The sequence below is a fragment of the Spinacia oleracea genome, chromosome 3, assembly GCF_020520425.1.
Source record: "Spinacia oleracea cultivar Varoflay chromosome 3, BTI_SOV_V1, whole genome shotgun sequence".
Classification (NCBI taxonomy): domain Eukaryota; kingdom Viridiplantae; phylum Streptophyta; class Magnoliopsida; order Caryophyllales; family Amaranthaceae; genus Spinacia; species Spinacia oleracea.
Window position 1 is genome coordinate 81222674 of NC_079489.1, and position 20608 is coordinate 81243281.

General features: G+C 34.6%; 2 protein-coding genes across 6 annotated transcripts; one reads left to right on the top strand and one right to left on the bottom strand.

Annotated features, from left to right (window-relative positions):
* The first annotated feature begins 2823 nt into the window (after positions 1-2823).
* LOC110775539 (probable 20S rRNA accumulation protein 4) lies at positions 2824-8015 on the top strand. Of its 5 annotated transcripts, none has more exons than XM_021980145.2 (9): positions 2824-2980; positions 3531-3602; positions 3975-4078; positions 4178-4261; positions 4336-4421; positions 4525-4847; positions 5799-6036; positions 6787-6991; positions 7725-8015. In XM_021980145.2, exons 3-9 carry the CDS (start codon positions 3986-3988, stop codon positions 7848-7850), a joined length of 1155 nt encoding a protein of 384 aa, XP_021835837.1. In that variant the 5' UTR covers positions 2824-2980; positions 3531-3602; positions 3975-3985; the 3' UTR covers positions 7851-8015. The 5 variants fall into 5 exon arrangements, with proteins under 5 accessions (XP_021835837.1, XP_021835840.1, XP_021835838.1 ...); XM_021980146.2 differs by having other exon boundaries at positions 2832-2980; positions 3571-3602; XM_021980147.2 differs by having other exon boundaries at positions 2832-2980; positions 3574-3602.
* A 4475-nt stretch (positions 8016-12490) lies between these two features.
* On the bottom strand, positions 12491-14188 carry LOC110775538 (alkane hydroxylase MAH1). Its single transcript, XM_021980144.2, has one exon. It carries the CDS (start codon positions 14123-14125, stop codon positions 12572-12574), a length of 1554 nt encoding a protein of 517 aa, XP_021835836.1. The 5' UTR covers positions 14126-14188; the 3' UTR covers positions 12491-12571.
* Positions 14189-20608: the final 6420 nt, after the last annotated feature.

Genomic DNA, 20608 nt, shown 5'->3' on the forward strand with positions numbered 1-20608 from the left:
CCCGCTACTCAACCTTTAAAAGCCACCCGCTACTTAACCGCCAAAAGCTACCTGTAACTTAACCGCTAAAAGATACCCGCTATACGTAAGTGTTCAGTACAATAGCGGTTGAGATTGTAAAGTAAAATTAAATATATTCAGAACTCTGTTATAAGTTTATCGAACACTATTCGCTACCTTTGAATGCTATTTTTAACGTTTGAAAAAAAACCCGCCGAATATCTATCTCTCGCTAACCGCTAATTGAATAACACTTACAAATTTTGCAAGTACCATTTTGAATAGGTCAAAATTGCTACCCGCTACTTTAAATGCTGATGTTGAACACGTCCTAAATAATGTATAACTTAGGAGTATGTCAATTGATATTGCATCGACTAAAGTACAAAAGATCTTGCACGCTGTGAGGGGGTCGAAAAAGCACCAGGCTAATGCGTGACCTTGTCCCTCGTGGGTGTGACGTTTCTTTTTGTCAAATCAAGTGTAATTGGATTTCCTGTGAGTTTACACCCAATTGACTAGTAATATAGGAGTCGCCATTCAGTTTTTAACGACAATGAGAAAAACTGACAAAACCCGGTTATCGTGACATAAAGGGAGTGCAATTATGTTTGACCACGACGGCCGTAGGTTCCCTTGTGATCCCTGGTGTGGGGATCTCTCAACATACACCCGCAAGGTAGAGATTGAGGGTTCGAGGGACTGTAACTACCGAGAGGAGTACTCGCTTTTCGATAACTCCAGAGGCAGGATATCCTTACTAGCTCAGCATAAATAATTGAAGGGACATGTGTTAACTATTAAACTAATCTGAGTTGATTTTAACAATATGCAACATATAGTACTAGATTGAGCGCGATTATCTGATTTAGATTGTATTAAGGGACCTAGCATGATAATCCAATTTCCCAAAAATACCATATTTATTAGGCGTGATAGAACAATCAGATTTAGTTAGTTTAACAGTTCATAAAAAGGGCGAGGAAAGCAATTAAATCATAGAAAAGGGACACATTACGACGCACCCTTGAGAGGTGCGTCACGGTTCTCAGAAAACTAACCACTTTGACTTTGCTATTTCTCCTTTTATTTAACGAATCTCAAGGTACGGGACATGATACGTTCTGTTCGATTTATGGATCGATTGCGACAGAACGCGTGATCAATTTCGCAGCGTGAGGCTTAGGCTTAGGGGTTGGAGTCAATACTCAGAAATAATAATTGTGTGTTGTTCTTTTTCACGTCGAACTTGGGCTATATTTATAGAAAAGAGTTCGTGGAAAGATAGAATTGTAGAGCTCGAATCCACGAGGAATTAGGAAAGAACACGTCCCAGGTAATTTCAGCGCCCAGAGCCAGGCGTTGAAAATAGGATCTGGGCTGTTTTCTTAGTCAGATTCGGATTTCTAGAATCCGGAGTGTTTGAGACTTAATCGAGTCTTTTAGTGCGTATTAACCTTGTGACGGAATGCGTCTGGGCCCGTTACGAACTCTAGGCTCGTTAGAATTTTAATTAATACGTGACTCTTATTTTCGAATCATATTAGGAATAGGATTCTCTCGTAATCTCTATCTCATTTAAGATTTATGTTGGAGTGCAACACCTAATTCTGACAGGTTTCTATCTTTTATGACTTGCCACTTTTAACAACTACCCATTGCGGCAGTTACTATTTTTAGCAGGTTTCCATAAATAGCAGGTTTCTATAAATAGCAGGTTTCGGGTGAAATGAAAAGGGGTGATCGAGATTCGCTATTTTATAGGAGATGCGTTGTGAAGTGGAGATTTATGCTTTCATCATCGAACCTTCCCTTTCGGGAATGGGGACAAAAGTAGGTGTCTACACACGCACAAGGTGTACAATAGTTTATTGTACACTAGGATAACTTTTACTCAATTTTTTTTGTAACTTTTACCAGTTTTTAAACTTTTAATATGTTTTGATTAACTTTTACACGAAATATTATATCAAAGAAAGTTGATAGATAAACATTTTAAAGAGTAAATAATTAATTTTATACATTATAGTGATTTTGGAGAAATGAATTTTATTAAAATGAATTTTTTTATCAATAAAAAATAAATAATTTTACATATATAAGGGTAACTTTTAAGCATTTTGAGTAACTTTTATTCTGGTGTATAAGACTTCTTGTACACCACGTGCAAATAAATAAGAATTTATCAAAGCCAAAACTCCTTCCGGGTTAACGTAAAAGGGGGAAAGACAAAATTACTCAGGGAGTAGATCTGACAATGGGTTGGGTTGAGTCGGAATCAAGTCGACCCATTTATAAACGGGTTGAGATCTTCCCAACACAACCCGACCTCTTTACTTAAATGGATTGAGATTCTCAACCCAGCTTGATTATAAACGGGTTGACCTAAAGTTGACTCATTTAAGTTTTTCCAGTTTAAGTGTAAAAATTGACTTAGATTTATAACGAAAGAGTCATTTTTTCGAGGCAAATCTCATAGCAAAACTAATACTCCAACATTATTTAGAGAGAAAAATAAGTATTAACGGCTGTTAGACTTTAGTTTAAGTTTTAAAAAGAGTAAAACATTCAAAATTAAAATTTTTATGTAGGTTAATTAACCCAGTTAGTTATATGGGTTAGGCGAGTTGCTTCCAGGTTGAAAATTTCAACCCGACCCAACCCATCTGAGTAAACGAGTTGGATTATATTGACCAATTTAATTAAAAATATTGAAAATCTTGACCGAACCCTATATCATTGGATTGGGTTCGATTCCGATTGGTGGGTTGAGTCAGCTTTTGCCGGTTGTATTAAGGAGTTTATAAGAATTTAGGATTAGCTTTTCTGGGGATAACTGGAAATGGAAAAGCAGCCTGTAAAAGAAATATAAAACCCTAAACCCCTCTTTTTTAAAAAATAATTTAAGTTCAATTTATCATTCTTCATCCTTTCTTCAAATCTAGTAGCAGTATCCGCAGGCAGACCAATCTACAAGAAGGTATTATTAATCCGATTTCACTTAATATGGCCTCCTCGTGCAGTAATCTGTTGTTATAATTTCCCGCGTTTTAATTTACTTGAATTTGTATTTTCACTTAATTGAATTTTTATTTTTCAAAATTCAATTTGTATATCCTCAATTAATTTCCTCCTCAATCAAATTTATCATCGATATTGTAAGTTTACTCTAATTATTTGATTATTTAAATTTGATCAATATGTTCATGATAATATGACTAATATCATGATTCATGTTATAGTGTTACTCCGTCTTCCCTTGTTCAATATGTTTATGATTATTTTCCGCAAACAGTATTCTCCACAATTGCAAACAGCTAATTAAATCCGTATCAGATTGATAGCAAGTTACTAATTGTTCTATTTTACAATTCTTATAATTTGTAATGTGATCAGGCGCTATTCTTTCTTGATTTATATTAAGTAAAGATAGATTTTATGTAAATTAGAGTTTTCTTAGAATTACAATTCCTCATAGACTTAGGATTGTACTACTATATATATTTCACTAATGAGAACCTCCCACATAGGGAGAATTACATTATTCTACAATCCTTTCTTCATATCCAGCAGCAGTAAACGCAGACCAATCTACAAAAAAGGTACTATTAATCTGATTTCACTTAATATTGCCTCCTCTTACAGTAATCTGTTGTTTCAATTTCTCGCGCTTTAATTTTATTGAATTTGTATTTTAACTTAATTGAATTTTTATTTCATTTGTATTTATTCAATTAATTTCCTCCTCAATCAAATTTTATATTTCTGAATTCGTATTCATGATTGGAATTTTAAAATTGGTCTTCATAAACTGAAAATACGAACATCATTCCCAGTTTTAATGATAATTAGTTAATTGTAAGTTAATATAATTGTATTGGACTGGATTTGATAGTTTGGGGTTTTAAATTAAGCATTTGATTTGAGTTGTATAAGTTTAAATTAAGTATCTTATGGGCGATTTACTCTTCCAGTTGACTAAGTTATGAGGGAAGTGATTCTTGGCTTGCCTGGACCATGGGCTGATCATAATCTAGAGCTTGCTGATCATTATACTACCAAAATCGGAGGTCTTCCTGTAAGAGTTTCTGCTCATAATTAACATTGCCCCGGCTTCCTTTAATGTGTACATTATATAAATTTGAAGTATTAACTAATCTTATGCCGTCTGTTGTAGGACTGGCCTTTTCCCGAGTCATCTTTAGGATTGGATTTCATCGAGTGTGGTTCGTGTCGAAGTAAATTGTGCCTAATTTCACAGGTAATGATATGATCTATCAGCTGGAAAAGTTTGTTCTTTTGAAGTTTTGAGATAATGGTCTTTTTATGTTATAGGTATATGCACCAATTCATGGTGCACCTCTGAAGATCGAAGAGCGTGTAATTTATGTACTTGGTTGCCCTAATCCACCTTGCAGAAGGTATTTTGTGTTTTCCAAGTCTTTACGGTTATAGTTGTATGTAGCTATGCACCACCGTTTTGATTTCCTCATGAGTTGTGTCTCCACCTTGACGACCTTATAGCTGGCGTGCTATTCGTGTTCAGAAGCCTGGAAACTGTGGGGAACCAGAACTTGTCGACTCACAAGCGGCCTCAGCAATTGTTTCATCTTCGGCTTCTGAAATTAAGGCTTCCAATGATTTGTACTCATTTGAAGCTGAATCAGAGGATGATGGAGATGATGATGATGATGATATAAACTTGGAGGAATTGGGTAGGGCTCTATTTGAAGCTGCAAGCCTTGCTTCTAAGCCAGCTAAACAAGATGTCAAGAGTAACACTGAGACCAAAACAATACCTCCTTCATTGAATCCGAATTCTAGAAAAGTTGATGCCACTAGTATGGGTAATTTTTTTATTTCTTTAAGAACAACTCTTTTTGCACTGGGCATGAATTAATAATTGAGCTTTCCGAAGGAATAGGGGACCTGTCATGAATACATCGATATCTAACCCCTAATCTCCTATGATAGAGTTAGTCCTTGATACAACTAAAAGTTCAAGAAATGTTAATCTGTAATGCCATAGCTAAAGAGCTCTAAGTAGTTTCCAAATGATGAACCACAAAATAGTTGAACTCTTTTCCAGTAAGGAGTTATAAAGAGACGAATGTGTCATGTTGCTTATGGTCTTATACTCTTAAAGATTTACCAGTATGTATTTACCCTTAAAGGATATGCTTCCTGTAAATTGCGATAGTGCGGGATCATGGATGAGGCGATGCTGGAAGGAAATTACATTGCGACTGGCTTACAACAGAGACCCTAAAATTTTCAATCCAGATTTCCTCTGGAAACGTAAGGTTCCAAAGAGGGTCTTGCAATTAAACTAATGCCACAATAACTGTAGTATCTAGATCAAATACAGTTTCCTATCTAATGTGTATTTTCTGTGTTACGGTTGCAGAGAGGTGGATTTTTGTGCTTCTCTTCTGCCTCCCTATGGCAAATATTTCACTATAGGGAGTAGGGAAGTTTTGTCATGCCCAGCTGTCCTTTTAGATCGTTTTTGACAAGGTTTGTTAGTCAAGCTTAGGGAACATATGGTGTAGACGTGTAGTAGATCCATTGGTGATGTGTTTGCTTGGTGGTTCCATGCATTATCCTGGTCTCACTTTGTGATTATGCTTTAACAGTTGCTTTCATCTTTCTCTGTTTAGTATTATGCTTGCTGTCAATTTGGATATTGTTGGACTCCTGGTTCCGGGACTTGCAACTATTTCTGTACTTCTTTCATTCATTACAAATTAATTTTGTTTCTTATTTGAGAAAATTTTCTGTACATATTTTGATTGCAGAACTTCCTTGCTTTTACGTATACAGTCAAGAGGATAAATCTTCCCGGGATTCATCCGCTGTTTGTTCCAGTTATCCTTCACTTTCAGCCGAGGAGGCACAAGCTAAAGATAGTAACGATCCAATAGAGGAAGAAACCTGGGAAGAAGAACGCTATGAGTATGACAAAGCTTTAAGTGCAGATAGAATTTACCTGAAGTTCAAGAAAAGACTGGACAAATGGCCAGAACAATGTTTCAGGTATCAACCTACAGAAAACTTTTCAGAAATTTTCTGGACTTGATAGTAACAGATTATAATTGTGCAATTTCACATTTCATTTTCATGTGTTATAGATGCCTGTTCTTCATATTCAATTTTTAGAATCAGTTTCTAGAGATTCCTGGCTGAGCTACTACACAGATTATAACGATAATGAAGCTATAACAAAGTTAATACAAGGATAATGAGCTACCTGTATTTGTTGGATTTTGCATGATTACTGTCACAGTTTTTTCCTGCCTGTTCTAATAAGTGGAGAATATTTTTACATATAAAAATTAAATAAAATTCCCTGCTTGTTGATGGCTCATTTGTGCTCACACCTTAATTTCAGTTGCGGTTGATTGACATTTCTCCTCTTGTTGTTCTTTATTTATTCATTTTTAATAGTAAATGCTGCTATGCTGCGTTCATACTATGTATTCTTGAGGGATGAAAGACATGCCTTCTCAAGTGTTGATTTGTGTGTAGTACTCCGTACAAGCATTAATCCAAATACTAAAGTCTAGGTGCTCAAAATTTTGTTGCAGTTTTTTAGTATTTGTGAAATAGCCAAATGTTAGGTGAGTCCAGAATGTCCAGATGGTTAGGACTATTGGGGAACAGTTTGTTGACTGTGTTTATTGGAACTTCTTGATGTTTTTTTCCCTTGCTGATATTGATAACTATTTACATATTATTACTCTTGCGTGTAAAAGTTAGCTATTTCTGATGAAATTTTTATTTTAGGTATTGCTTTGGGGGGAAGCCTCTGTTGGCTACTGGAGATATCGCTGATCCTAAAACATGTGACCTTTGTGGTGAACCAAGGCACTTTGAGTTGCAGCTTATGTCACCATTAGTTTATTTTCTACAAGAAGGAGCTATAGGTGGACAAAGAAATTTGCTGGAGAACTGGAATTGGATGACGCTCATCGTATATACATGTTCAAAGGTGAGTGTTTGTAGTATAAAATTTTTCTTTACAAGTTCTCAGCATACCAGACTACCAGAGAGGCAGAAAGCAATTATGCTACCACTCTTTTTCTGGTTGCCTCATTCAGACACATTAGAATCGTTCCGACTTAAGTCAGCTATCTAAATTCCTTACTATTCCAAAACAAATAAGGTGTAGAAGGCAATTTAAATGGATATATAATTTGTCCACTAAAAGCCATTGTTGAGAAATTGTCCACCAGTGACCCTTTCACCTCCTTTGATATGCACTTGGGATAACTCACGCCAACGAGGTGTAGTAAAGCCATAGTATTTTTACTCATGTTTCAGTGTTCCGTAAAATGTCTATAAGCTTTGCTCAAACATGGACCATCACCTCTACTCTTGTTCAAACCCTTTGTCTTGTCCTCCTATCATCTATCAGCTCATCAACTCATAATCCCCTACCCTAGCATACCCTAAGAGTAGTCGTTGAACTGTGATTATTTTCATAGTTGTATGTTTCGGAGTATATAGTGGACCTATTATGTCTGCTGCTGGTCCATATATATTTACACTGGTTGTTCCCACTTCCCCTTGATTTGTTCATCAGTAACACCTTCCTCTCTCCGTGCGTGCAGCCATTGTTCCGGTATCTTTGTTTCTGTTTTCTTGTTTTGCTAATGGCAAGATGTGTTGCCTATATCGGAGTCTTTATTCTTATGATGTTATGGTGTTTGTGGTATTCACAGAGCTGCTTTCAGAGGATGGATTCTGAAGTGGCCAACTTGCATCAATGGAGTGTGGTAGAGGAGACTGTTATAGCACAGTTTGAGAAGCCTCTGACTAAATCATCTTGTCTAGGTTACTTCTCTTAATTTATACTTTATAGTATCAATATATCTTTGCTTGTCATTTTCACGTTTTCTTGTTGGGAGCTTTCATAGCTAGTCACTGAAATTGTAAATTTGATAGTTTTGTTTATCAGCATTTTAACAGTTTATACATTATATGATCAAAACTTGTGAGCATTTATCGCCTAATTTTGTTGATGCTTCAAAGTTCTAATAATAGGGATCGTAGTCTATTGACCCAAGCATCATTCTATATCTTCTCCTTGCAAGCTGCATTCTCTGTACCAAGCAATGGCACAAGTAGTTGCTTGGAACTTGATCTCTGAGGGAATTTCCAATTTCCAATTTCTAATTTTTAGAATATGGGTGACATGCCGGTTTTTGTATGATGAGCCTTTCGTCTGTCCACAATTGCACAAACCCCACGTATGTTATTCTGGAAATTCAGTTTCTACATGATCATTCCCATTTCCACCCATGTGTCTTTAGCCATCTGAGCTTGTAGAGGTTAGCCATTTTATAGAAGTTGGGAGAAATAATACACAAGTTGGGAAACACTTGAAAATCGCAGAATTTAATCTCGATCTAGTATTCTGTTTTGGCTAATTATTCTCTTTCCCTCTCGGTTTAGATTACATACAAAGTAGGACATATTAATGTGCTTGTAGCCCTTTCCGAACCCAGCTTATATTCTTAAATTCCACAAACTTTATTCATTTATCTCATGTGAATCTGTATGACTCTACTGGTAATGTGGTACTCCTTAATTTCTTTGTTTCTCTGTTTTTCTTACAACTCTTAAAGTCCATCTTCATGAGAACCTTACATTTCCCCCACTTCTATAGACCTGTGCACAACCCCACCCCATCTAGGCATGAAGCAAAAAAGGAGACCAAGGGAGTAATTTTCATTGATGCTTTTGACGGAGTTTGACACACCCACAGTTACTGGTCTGTTCATCAATCTCCGACGATAGTAAGTTTCAATATTCCGGAGAGGACTCACACTATGAGCATGTTTGTTATAAACTTATGAAAGAAAATGGAAAGGAAATCCGTAAGAATGGGAACCAATATTAGCTATTATCATTTATTGTTGATTGGTATACTTCAGAAGAGGAATCACTTGTAACAAATTGGTGATTGAGGAGGATAACAATTTTGTTACCATAGGGTTGGTTGGGAGAATGGGAGAGGTAACAAATGGTGGTAATGGTCACCCTTAAGGGCACGCTTAGATTGGGTGTAATGGGTTATGAGGGTAATAAAAGTCAAACCACCATAATAAAAGGACAATGAAGGTGGTTGCAAGGAGGGTGGTGTAGTGGTATTGTGATGAGAAGTTGTGGTAGTGGTGGTGTTGTGAGGAGAAGGGAGGAAGGGGGGAAGTAATTACCCCAAATGAGGATAATAATTACCCTAGTGGGATGGTGGGTAACTATTTCCCCCATGATGAGGTTATTTGTTCCCCCTTTCCTTTTATTTTCTTCTTGCCAACACTACCTTGTTTCTTTGCCACCATTTCATCCCCTCATCATTACCTTCAATTACCTTAGTTTGACTTTTATTACCCCTTTAATACATTACCCTCAATCCAAGCATGCCCTAAGAAAAGAATTGTGTTATCACTCCTCTCGTACCAAATATTAGATAAAGGAAATAGTTAAGTGATTCCATTTCCTTCGCTTAGAAACACTATACCAAATATGGTCTATGTGTAATTGAAACGCATGTGATATGTAATCCCATCTTCACATGTGGAAACAATCCCAAGAGTTCGATTATTGTCTTGTTTACCTTACTCTCATGTACATACAAGATTTCATAAAAGCTGAAATTTTTTGGCTCTAACCGAAATACTTACAAATTGTATGTTGTAGTAGGCCGAATCAGAATATAAATGTAAAATTTATATGTTAAAAATAAAATAAAATAGGATATAAAGAACTTTCCCAAATGCACTAAAATGAAAAATCTAAATAACTTCCGAAAACAGATGGATGCAATATAGTCGGACTTCTTATTGCATACTCCGTACTTGGTGTTTACCTAAATGGTTAGTGGTTGAGGAAAAAGGAAAAAGGAAAAGACAATGTACTGCAATAAATTAACTTTCCTAAGTTCTTTACTACTGTTCTCCTTAGAATATAAAATTCTTTACTACTGTTCTCCTGAAAAAGAAATAAAAGAATTCTTTACTACTGTATTCCTTATTTTGCGGAAATATGGTTGCAACATTTTTTTCCAACAGTCAATCTGGTTGCTTTAAATTCTTCTGGTAAAAGGGGAAAAAAAAAGTGATCTTACAGAAATCTATCATCTTTTGCATTAATTGTTACTTTTATTTTATTTTTTATCACTCTCTCCCTCCTTTATGTATTTTTCTACTTCTTCCGTTCCGTAAAAATGTTCCGATTTCTACTTTTACGTTTGTCAATGTACATTTTGTATCATTTAAAAATTATAAAATTTTGATATTATTAAAATACTTATTGAGTAGAATCAAACAAACTCCACATAAATATATTTTTTCTTATGTACTGAAAATAATCTAGAAAATTCTTGCAACTGTGAATAGTGTCAAAATTATAAACTTGAACATCATTGTGGAAACGAGGGAGTATGAGATATCCTTTTAATATTTACCATTTCGATTATTTCTTTTTATATTGTAACCTAGATTCCTCTACTATTTTGTCAAAAATCTTGTCAAACGATTATTTTAATCAATTAAACTAGTTTGTGGCCCGGGCGTTGTCTCGGTTTCTTACTTTTATTCGAGTTTATTTATTTTGTAAATACGTGCACATATAGATGGAGTCGACATCAAATGACATCGAATTACGGTGTTGACACAAGATTAGTGGCCGATCAACAAACTTCCCAAATATGAAATCCCACATTCGAAAATCAAAACAAAGTTAGATACTTTTCTTCATAATTAGTTGATTTATTACACCATTTTTTGTTTTTTGTTTTTTGTTTTTGAGGCTTAAGCTAGAAAAGTAATAACGGTACATTTACAAATTAAGTAATCACTCCCTTTTTGTCTTTTTGTTTTTGCATTCACTTTTATTTAATGTATTATTTAACGTCAAAAAAATATATATGTTTATATAGAAAGATATAACATAATTTGCGGTTGGCTAAGATGGTAGGAAGTGTAACTTTTAACAAAGAGGTCTGGTGCTTGATCCTTTTTACATGTTTTTGGTTGTAATGACAAGTCTTGATGCTAATTAGTGGTGACGTGGCGTAATGAGGAGAGGTATACATGAGAAGTATACATTCTTCCTAACGCCTTTTAATATATTAGTATAGATTCATGGATTGTTAAATCTCTCACTCTTTTCTGTTGGTGTATTAAATCTCTCACTCTTTTCCAATGTCAGGATTTTGATGAAAGTGAAAATAATATTGATAAACTTAATTTGTTTAATTAATTGTTAAATCATATGCGTGATACGAAGCGTAAAGATTAAAAAGAGAAGGAGAGGATAGGAAAGAAAAGTAGGCGGACTACCTAGCTCCTCCTTTCGGAGTTCCTGACTCAGTTAAAAAAAAAAAAAACGAATTTCAAACACTAATGATAAATTTAAGACGAGTGTAAAATAACTATTGTAACACTATAAAGAGTTAACTCAAAATACTTAGAAGTTACCCGGTATAACGTAAAAGACTCGTGTTTTATATGGACAAAGAAAATAACGTAAAAGACTCGTGTTTTATATGGATAAAAAAATTTCTTTTACGGAGTAATAAAAATTGTCAATTCAAAATCACTCATAAATAGGGATGGCAATGGGTAGGGTCTGGGTAGGGTCTAGTAATATCCGGACCCGGACCCTAACTTTTTGACATATACCCATATCCTACCCTTACCCTATAGGGTCTAAAATTATAAGACCCTTACCTGGACCCTATGGGTCCGACAGGGTATGGGTAGGGTCTAGGGTCTTATGCGGGTCCGCGTTAAACTATAACTTTTATTTCCTTTTTTGTATGCAATTATATGTAATATGCAAAAATAATACAAGAACAACGAGTAATATGGCATTTTAAAACAAATAAATAGCTAGTCTTCAAAAATTATCCTTGTCTTTCCTTAAATACAATACATTTTAAAGTACGAAGCTCATAAGTTACAAAATCCCACATTCTTAACTACACAACATTAATGTTAATAAATAGGCATCCATATAGTACTTTAGTAGTAGTTATTGTCCATATCATCATCTACTTCATCATCAAGACCTTACAAAAAAAGTGAAGTACATAAAAATAACAAAATTTAAGCGGGTCTAAATATAGGGTATGGGTATGGTATGGGTCTTAAGGGTCCGGGGGTAGGGTACGGGTAGGGTACGGGTCTGAAAAATTAAGACCCTTACCCTACCCTAAAAAAACAGCATATGCCCATACCCTACCCTTACCCTATAGGGTCTAAAAAATAAAGACCCATACCCTAATTTTAGGGTAGGGTCCGACAGGGTCCAGGTAGGGTCCTGGACCCGCTGCCATCCCTGCTCATAATGTATAAATAACCATATACTCATATAGTAGTAACATTTACAAAGTAAAATCACTTCATAACCTAAAAGGTTATCAAAAACTGATTTAAAAAGTTAATTCGATGTACAATATATAAATTTATTGTACAGCAGGTGCAAGCAATATAATAAGTTTTGAACAGTAGCTATATAAGCTAATAGATAGAGTACAGCAGTAGGTATTAAATGTTGCAATTCAGTGCAATGTGTTCCATCTACTGCTAACATTAACCTTAAATCCATGTTTCATATGCAGAATGACTGATAAATCTGGTTCAACATCTTGTCCATGAACCACATGAAACTTATAGTTATGAATCAATGTTGCACCTACCATTTTCATTTGAGTCAAAGCCACCTCCTTCCCTAGACAAGTCCGGGGACCGGCGTTGAACGATAAGAACTTATGTGGTGGTTCATACTTGATCTTCCCTTCCTTTGTAATCCATCTCTCCGGCTTAAACTCGAAACAATCTTCTCCCCATATACCCTTCATTCGTGCCATGGCGTACAATGAAAACAGGATTTTCGTGTTTTGGGTTACATGATGGCCACTTGGTAGAGTATCAGGTTGGATTGGAGATTTGTGTTGGAATGGAACAGGTGGGTATAACCTTAAAGATTCACATATTGCTGCATGTAGATAGGTTAACTTGTTGGTTTCTTCTATTTGGAAAACATGCCATTGATTTTGTAAGACGAGTGTTCCTTTTAGTTCATCTCTTACCTTATCTTCAACTCTAGGGTTTTGTGACATTAGCCAAAAAAACCATGTTAGAGCTGAACTGGTTGTGTCTCTTCCTGCAAGCATCAGGTTTAAGATGGTATCTCTTAAGAACTTGTCGTCGTTCACGTTGATCCCACTCGTTTCCACTTGTTCTTTTAGGAACGACGTTAACAGATCCACACCTTCTTCTTCTTTGTCTTCTTCTTCTTCTTCTTCTTCTTCTTCTTCTTCTTCTTGTTGATGTTGACGTTTCATTGATATAATGGAATCAATGAAGTGATCAAGAACTTTCCAAGCTTGGGTTAGTTTATGAGCTTGCCCTAATCCAAGCCACTTTTGAAGCTTCCAGAAGTTATCAGGGAGGATATGTCGATGAGCAATGGCTTCCTCAGCATCATCTAAGGCTTTAGAGAACGGAACATCGGGGAATTCGAGGGAAAGACAACCCGGGTCATGGCCAGTAACTAGCAAGCATGTGGTATCAAAGGTAAGCCTTTGAAACACATCTTGTAAGTCTAATACAAGACCATCTTTATAGGCATGTTGGAGTATAGGAACCAACCCCTTTTGTACCTTATTGTACGTAACTTTAACTAAAAATCTAATGAATCTCTTGTGATTGATCAAAGACCTCATGATTTTCCTTTGAAACTTCCACAAATCTCCATCGGAGTTGAAGATTCCAGCACCTAGGATGTCGAATATCCTAAGGAACTCTTCTCCTTTGGGATAATTAGTGAAGTTTGTGCTCATTACATATTGGATATTAGCTGGATCGGCCGTAATTAAGGCGTCCATGTTAGCAAACCATGGACCTAAGAGTAGGAAGTTGCAGTTACTTTGTTGCATAAGATCAACACAACGGCTATGAACCCTGTGAAGGTGAATTAAAACACTAGGTAACATTCCAAGGAAAGGCCAATTCCATGGAAGACCATTTCTTGTTAAAAAACAAGTCACCAAAAAACATATAAATGCAACAAATAATTCTGGGTATTGGATTGAAATTGAACCCATTTCCATTTCGTAATTTTGACAAATGTTTTTTGAGATTTTGGATACCAATAAATTCAGAATAATATCACCTTCTATTTATAGAAGGGTTTCATTTAATTACATGTATCAGCCTTTATTTAATGAAGTTGGTGGGTCCAACATATATGTATTATTTTGTTGAATGTGTTAAGATTAAAATCTAACCTGCTTTATTAATTAGAGTATAATTGTGTGTTAGTGTTACGGTTGGATGACCTATCTACCATAAAACTGCTCATCCTATTGAGTATTGATTCAACGGATACACCTAAAAGCGCATCATTAGTGGTATAAGTCCAATGTTTACACACTAATTGAACAAAAAAAAGGTGTTATGTTATTAATAGTAGCACTTTTGAAATAATTTGCTTAATGTTCCGTCTAGATTGTCCTTGTAATTGAAAGATATTACGGAGTACATAGCATGAGATCGAGTACATACCTTGTTTTTTTGGTGTAAAGAGAGCCACAAAGGGCAAAGCGACAATTGATGTAGACGGGATTCGATCACAGGTCTTGGTTACCACTCCCTCAATACTTTACTAACTAAGCTAGTTGGCATCCACATAGTACATACCTTGTAAATAAGGGCACGTGTCAACTTTGTTGGATAAGAATGTAAAGTTTATAATGTATTTCTCAAGGAGACTAGTATGTAATATTACAAAATGTGGATGTCAATTAGCTTGATTGATAAAGTCTTGAGGGATGTATCTAAAACCTTAGACTTGAAATCGAACTTTGTGCATTATTTATCGCCTTACACTTTGTGCATCTCTTTGCGCTAACAAAATTATAGTCGAATAAAAGAGAGAAGAATATAACAAAGTTATAGTCAAATAAAAGAGAAAAGAATATAACCATAGAAGGTTGATGGTCAGAAATTAGAAGAGACAATCTCCTATAATAAATCAATTGTCCTTTGTTATCAGAAAACAACAAAATTTTGAATTGTTTTTGTTTTTTATGTGAAAGAGGGGGCTATTCTCATACAAAAAATAAAATGAAAATTGTGCATTCAAGTGTATTTTTATGCTTAATTTGTTTCATATTTTTCCTCATGTGTAAGAGGAAAATATGAGAAAATGCACGAGAATGTATTTAATATGTTCTAATAAATTAAACAATAAAAAAAGTTGTAATAACACTTACAATGTTTTCACGGAGGAGATTAGTACTCCCTCCTTTTCTTTTTGTTTGTTACCCTATTCCTTTTAGGGTGTTTCACAATGTTTGTTACGTGGGAGAATCTTTTCTTTTATATTATTATTATACTATCATTTTCTGTGACAACTTTTAATTTTAATTGGTCCAATTTTTTCAACTCATTAATTTTGTTTACAATTTCCCAAGTATGTTAAGTTAGCTATCTTTGTGCTTTTCCACTTTTGATTCATTTTGATAAATAAAACAATCTTATTGGTTGTTGTAGTGATTAGTGGATTGAGGTTTTTCTTGGGTTTATTTTTTTAATAAAAAATAATTTTTTTATTATACGTTAATTAACGTGCAAAAGTCCAAACGTAACAAAGAAAAAGAAACGGAGAGAGTAGTTTCGGGGGAGGTATATAAAAAAAAAAAAAAAAAACACTAATTTTCCCACTTGAAATTTTATTACCGTGTGTGAATTTTTTAAATCTTTTTTCTCTTATTAAAAGGCCTATTCCGCTGCTAGTTCAAATACAGTTAAATGACGCATATCATTAAAACAGTTGAAGCTTTTGGTTAGGAAGTGGAAATTATTGTTGATCTAAACGAGTTTTAAGGAATTAAAAATGGTGGGACCCAATAAAGTTGGTACAGCAGAATTTACTCATTTATCACCTACCACAACTCCACAAGCCTACATTTCCAATTTTGTTTATATTTTACATTTTTACTCCATCTTTTGGAAATTTACTGCCTTTAACCCTAGACAAGGAAACTCTATCTATTGATTTGTCGGGGTGTAAATGAGCCAATACTTTCAATAAACTACTCGGATTCGGATAAAACTCATTTATGTGTTGTTCATTTAATAAATGATTTGAGCTTTAACATATATATGCCACTTCTTTTAATTTCATGGACAACTACAAGTATCTTATTTATGTTCATAAATAACTCTTTTAATTTATGTTCGTGAACAAGCTCGTCTATTTATGTTAATAATTAAATTAACCATATATAGTTATTTATCATAAATAAAATTCATATTTTTTACTTCTAATTTTTGAAGCTCTATATTGAAAAAAAAAAAATTATTGTTTAAGAGAAAACTCGTTTAAGAAAGCTTGTTTATGAAAAAGCCTCGTTAATGAACTTGTCTCGATTAATTTGAGACGTTCACTAATTTTTCATGAACACAAACTTTCTTAAATGATCCGAGTTTGAACATTTTTTTGAGTTCGGTTGAAAGCTCGACTTAAGTTCGTCTAAGTTAAATGAACATGAAGATGAACAGAGTAATATTAGGCTTGAGTGGGCTTGTTTGCACCCCTAAATTTGCCCTTTTTAGACTTATTTTGATTTTTGTTCGGACTCTTTTCATCCCTAATAGATTGTCTCATATATCTCTTTTGGGATGTACTTATTACTACCTTCTTTTATAATGATCTTTACGCTTACTATTTGCACATATATTAAGAAAAAGAAGGGAGAATGGAAAAAAGGTGGGTAAATAAAAGAAAATATGGATAAAGTAAGATAGATGTGTAGAAAATGAGGTGAATGTAAGAAAAAATGAATAAAGTAAGAGAAAGTAAGTGAAAATTTATAAATGTTGTGAGGTAAGAGGGGTAAGGTAGAAAATTTTCATGTCCAAATATAGTATAAAGCACAATGTAAGTAACATTATGAAACAAACTAAAACAGAAAGTGTAAAGATCATTTTGAAACGAATGTAGTATTTGTTTGTCTCATACGAAGGATCTTATTAAGTACTCCTTTCGTCCCGAACTACTCGCACCGGTTTGGCCGGCACATAGTTTAAGTCAATTTAATTGACTTATTATTTAATTAGGTGGTAGTTAATAGTGGAGTATTTTTTTTAATATAATTAATGGGAAATGTGTAGGACCTTTAATTTTTTTAATGTTTTTTTAATGATTTTTTAGATATTAAGAATACAAGTGGGACCTTAGGTAATTGAAAGAAACAATATAAAATTAGAAAAAATATGTCATTTATAGAAACCAGATAAGTATTCCGGGACAACTTTATAAAATTATAAAGAAAGTCGAGCGAGTATTTTGGAACGGACAGAGTAATTTTTTTCACTTGCTCTATCTCTTTAAGGGTTTACTTTAGGAAAGGAGCTTTGGTCTGCAGGAAGGTCGATGTCTTTTGTTTGGGATGTTATTGGGATATATTCGTGGAGATTAACCTTTGTTAGTCTTCATTTTAGGTTAGTATTGAGAGTTATCCTAACGTTTTTAAAATTAGTTATATGAGCGATGCTCCCCATTTTTGGGGGTTTTATAGCATGATAAACGAGTGTGTAAGGTATGCCCTCCTAAACTGTCACATTATATTGTTTCTCTTCTTCTCTTTCCCTTTTACCCTAAGTTTTACAGGTTTTTAAAGAGGCCTCCTAGTGGTTGTCAGCCCAATATCAAAGTCATCTTCTATAAAGGAATCACATCGGTAAGAAGTTTGGGCAAGGAAGCACAAAGTAAATTGTGTAAACAATACTCCATCAACAATCAAGGGACGAATCAAGAAGAACATGCTGCCCTTTCGAAGTTTATGTATTTTGTTATTGTAATTGGTGTAATCGCCATTAAAGACCTTAGTGTAGTGTAAAACTTTTAAATTATGTATGTTTTTTTTTTGATAAACAAATTAATTCATTGATAAAAAGTCATACGACATCTACATAAAGATTTAAGTCTAACAAATACATAACAATCGAATCAAATAAAAACTTCCTTTCACTATAGCTACGATCGTAGTATATCAAACATTCTGTACACCCTCTTTTATATCGCCGAGATTTACAGCCTTCATTGACGAGGGGGTCTATAGATCTGTTGTAGCCATGACAAATATGATTGTAGTCGAAAGATTGACATCCTCTTCGATCCCGCATAAATCTTTACCAAAGAAACAACCTGAATTAAACTAAACACACAAAACTTAACTAGAAACAAACCCATCATAGGGGTACTTACTACACTGAAACAATCAAACCCACAATAGGGGTACTTACTACACTGAAACTATGTAGTTTTATTAAGATCTAACGCAAAAAACACAACAGAATTGAAAGACAAGGGGCGGAAATAACCAAATTTCTGAAGAAACTTGGCTATTTCCGCCCTAGAAAACCCTAATTTTTGTAAATCCCAAAAAGAGAGAGAAAAGAGGGAGAGAGGGAAGAGAGTCACGAAGTTTTTTAATTATGTATGTTAAACATATGTCAAAAAGAATAAAAAGTAAAAAGTGTTTACTTTATCAACATACTCATGTGCACATTTAACACCTGAATATTAATAGAGAGAATTTTGTTATATGGAGCAATCTTTGGGGACGGAGTGATACTCTGTACCAAACAAATTAAGATATGTAAAAGTTTAAACATATCATCAATGTGTTTGGGCACTCTAGTTTAATGGGAAAAAATGTGTAAAATTGTGAACATAGGAGAATTCCTTAACTTTAGCTTGTTTTGTAATTTAAATGGAAAAGTGAGGAAAATGAATTGTGTGGAAATATGTGAAATCAATTAGTTATATTTTGTCGGTTTTATTATCCACAGTTTTCCCCTCAAAAGTGATGGAAAATATGTAGAAACTTATGGAAAACAAAATTAAACATGTGAAAAATATGTAATATTCCATTTTTCATAGTTTTCCATAATAATTAGCCAAATAAATTAAAGTAGAGATTTTCACATATTTCTTCCGAATTATATTCTAAATTTTTTTATAGTTTTACTTTTCCTTACATTTTCACATTAACATGATTTCCAAACACATTAAATAAGTTAGGTACAGTAAAAATAAGTTCAGAAAATATAAAATTTAATACGACAAAATAAGCCGAGTATAAAAAACCATTAGAGAAGTATCTATATATATATATATCTGATAATTGTTTCTAAAATAAAACAAACACTATGTCCCAACCATGAATTGGAACATGTGAGTAATGAGAAAATTTTATGTTTGTTGACTGATATTTGTTGATGGTAGTAATGAGAGTTGAACTAGTATCAAAATATCGGAAAATTTTAAAAAGGAAGTGTTAAGTTGTTGTGATTAAAAAAGGGTGAAACACTGAATATTTTTTGTCAAAATAAAAGACTTGAGTATTTAGAATTTGATGCGGACAATAGTTGTGGATGGGGTCTCATAATACTGACATGTTTACACTGACGCTTCTTAGTTATAGGGTTAACTGTAGAGGAGCCTCCCTATCGAAAAGGACAACCACCACACTAGTACTACTTGAAAAGTAATACACAGTTGATTATAACTAGAGCCGACAAAAATTGATCTAATTCACCTATTTGGGTACACAATTGATTACCAATTGGGCTTACCATCCAAAAGTCCACTTGGCTAACTACACAACATAAAGCCATACACCCAAGACCCTACGCCCTATTCATACGGCTCATTGATCATAAATGCTATAGTTGCATTTACTACACAAACACTATATATAAGCCGTCAAAGCGCATATATTCAGGTACGTCTAATTTATTGCCTTAACATTTATAATTCTCTAGAGAACTCTCTCTAGATCCGAACAAAATGCTTACTTAGACATTGGAGGGGCTTTTCTCGGAAACACGCCCGAGGCTAGTAACTTTGTCATTGTGCAGGTACATTTGGACTCCACACAATCAATCAAGCAAGATCTTCCACATTGATGAAAGGGCCTTCAATCCGAAACCCACTGTTTCAACACCAAAACAATTTGGCGCCGTCTGTGGGGAAGACACTACAAAGCCTTGAAAAATCACTCATTTTGCTCCTAAAATGGAAAACCTCTATAACTATGAGGATTCAGAATCTGAATCTGAAGTGTGCGCCAGCTCCCAGCCGAGTATGACCACGCACACTAACACGGTAATCTCAAGACCTCCAGTCCCTGCAAGGGAAGAGCTTACCGCGACCATAACCATAACGAAAAACTTTATTTTCAATGAAAAGGAGCAAAATGCGAGAAATGACCGCCGCTCGCACCGGAGAACGAGGAGACAACTAAATCTGGAGCCACAACCCAGCAGTGAGCCATCAAGGTCCAACTGAACTCTACCACCGTTTACAGGTACTCACCTGACGTCACGGTGGACCAAAAGCACCTGGAACACCCAAGACAAGGCTCGGGGATCAACCATATTGTTTTAGGGAACCAACTCCTTGCACTTTCTGAAGTAATGGGACATCTGCGAGTCGACCCACTCGGATCTGAAGCAGTGTACAAACCAAGCTGAGACCCTCTGCATGAGAGAATCAGAGATTCTTAAAGTTCTCATGACCA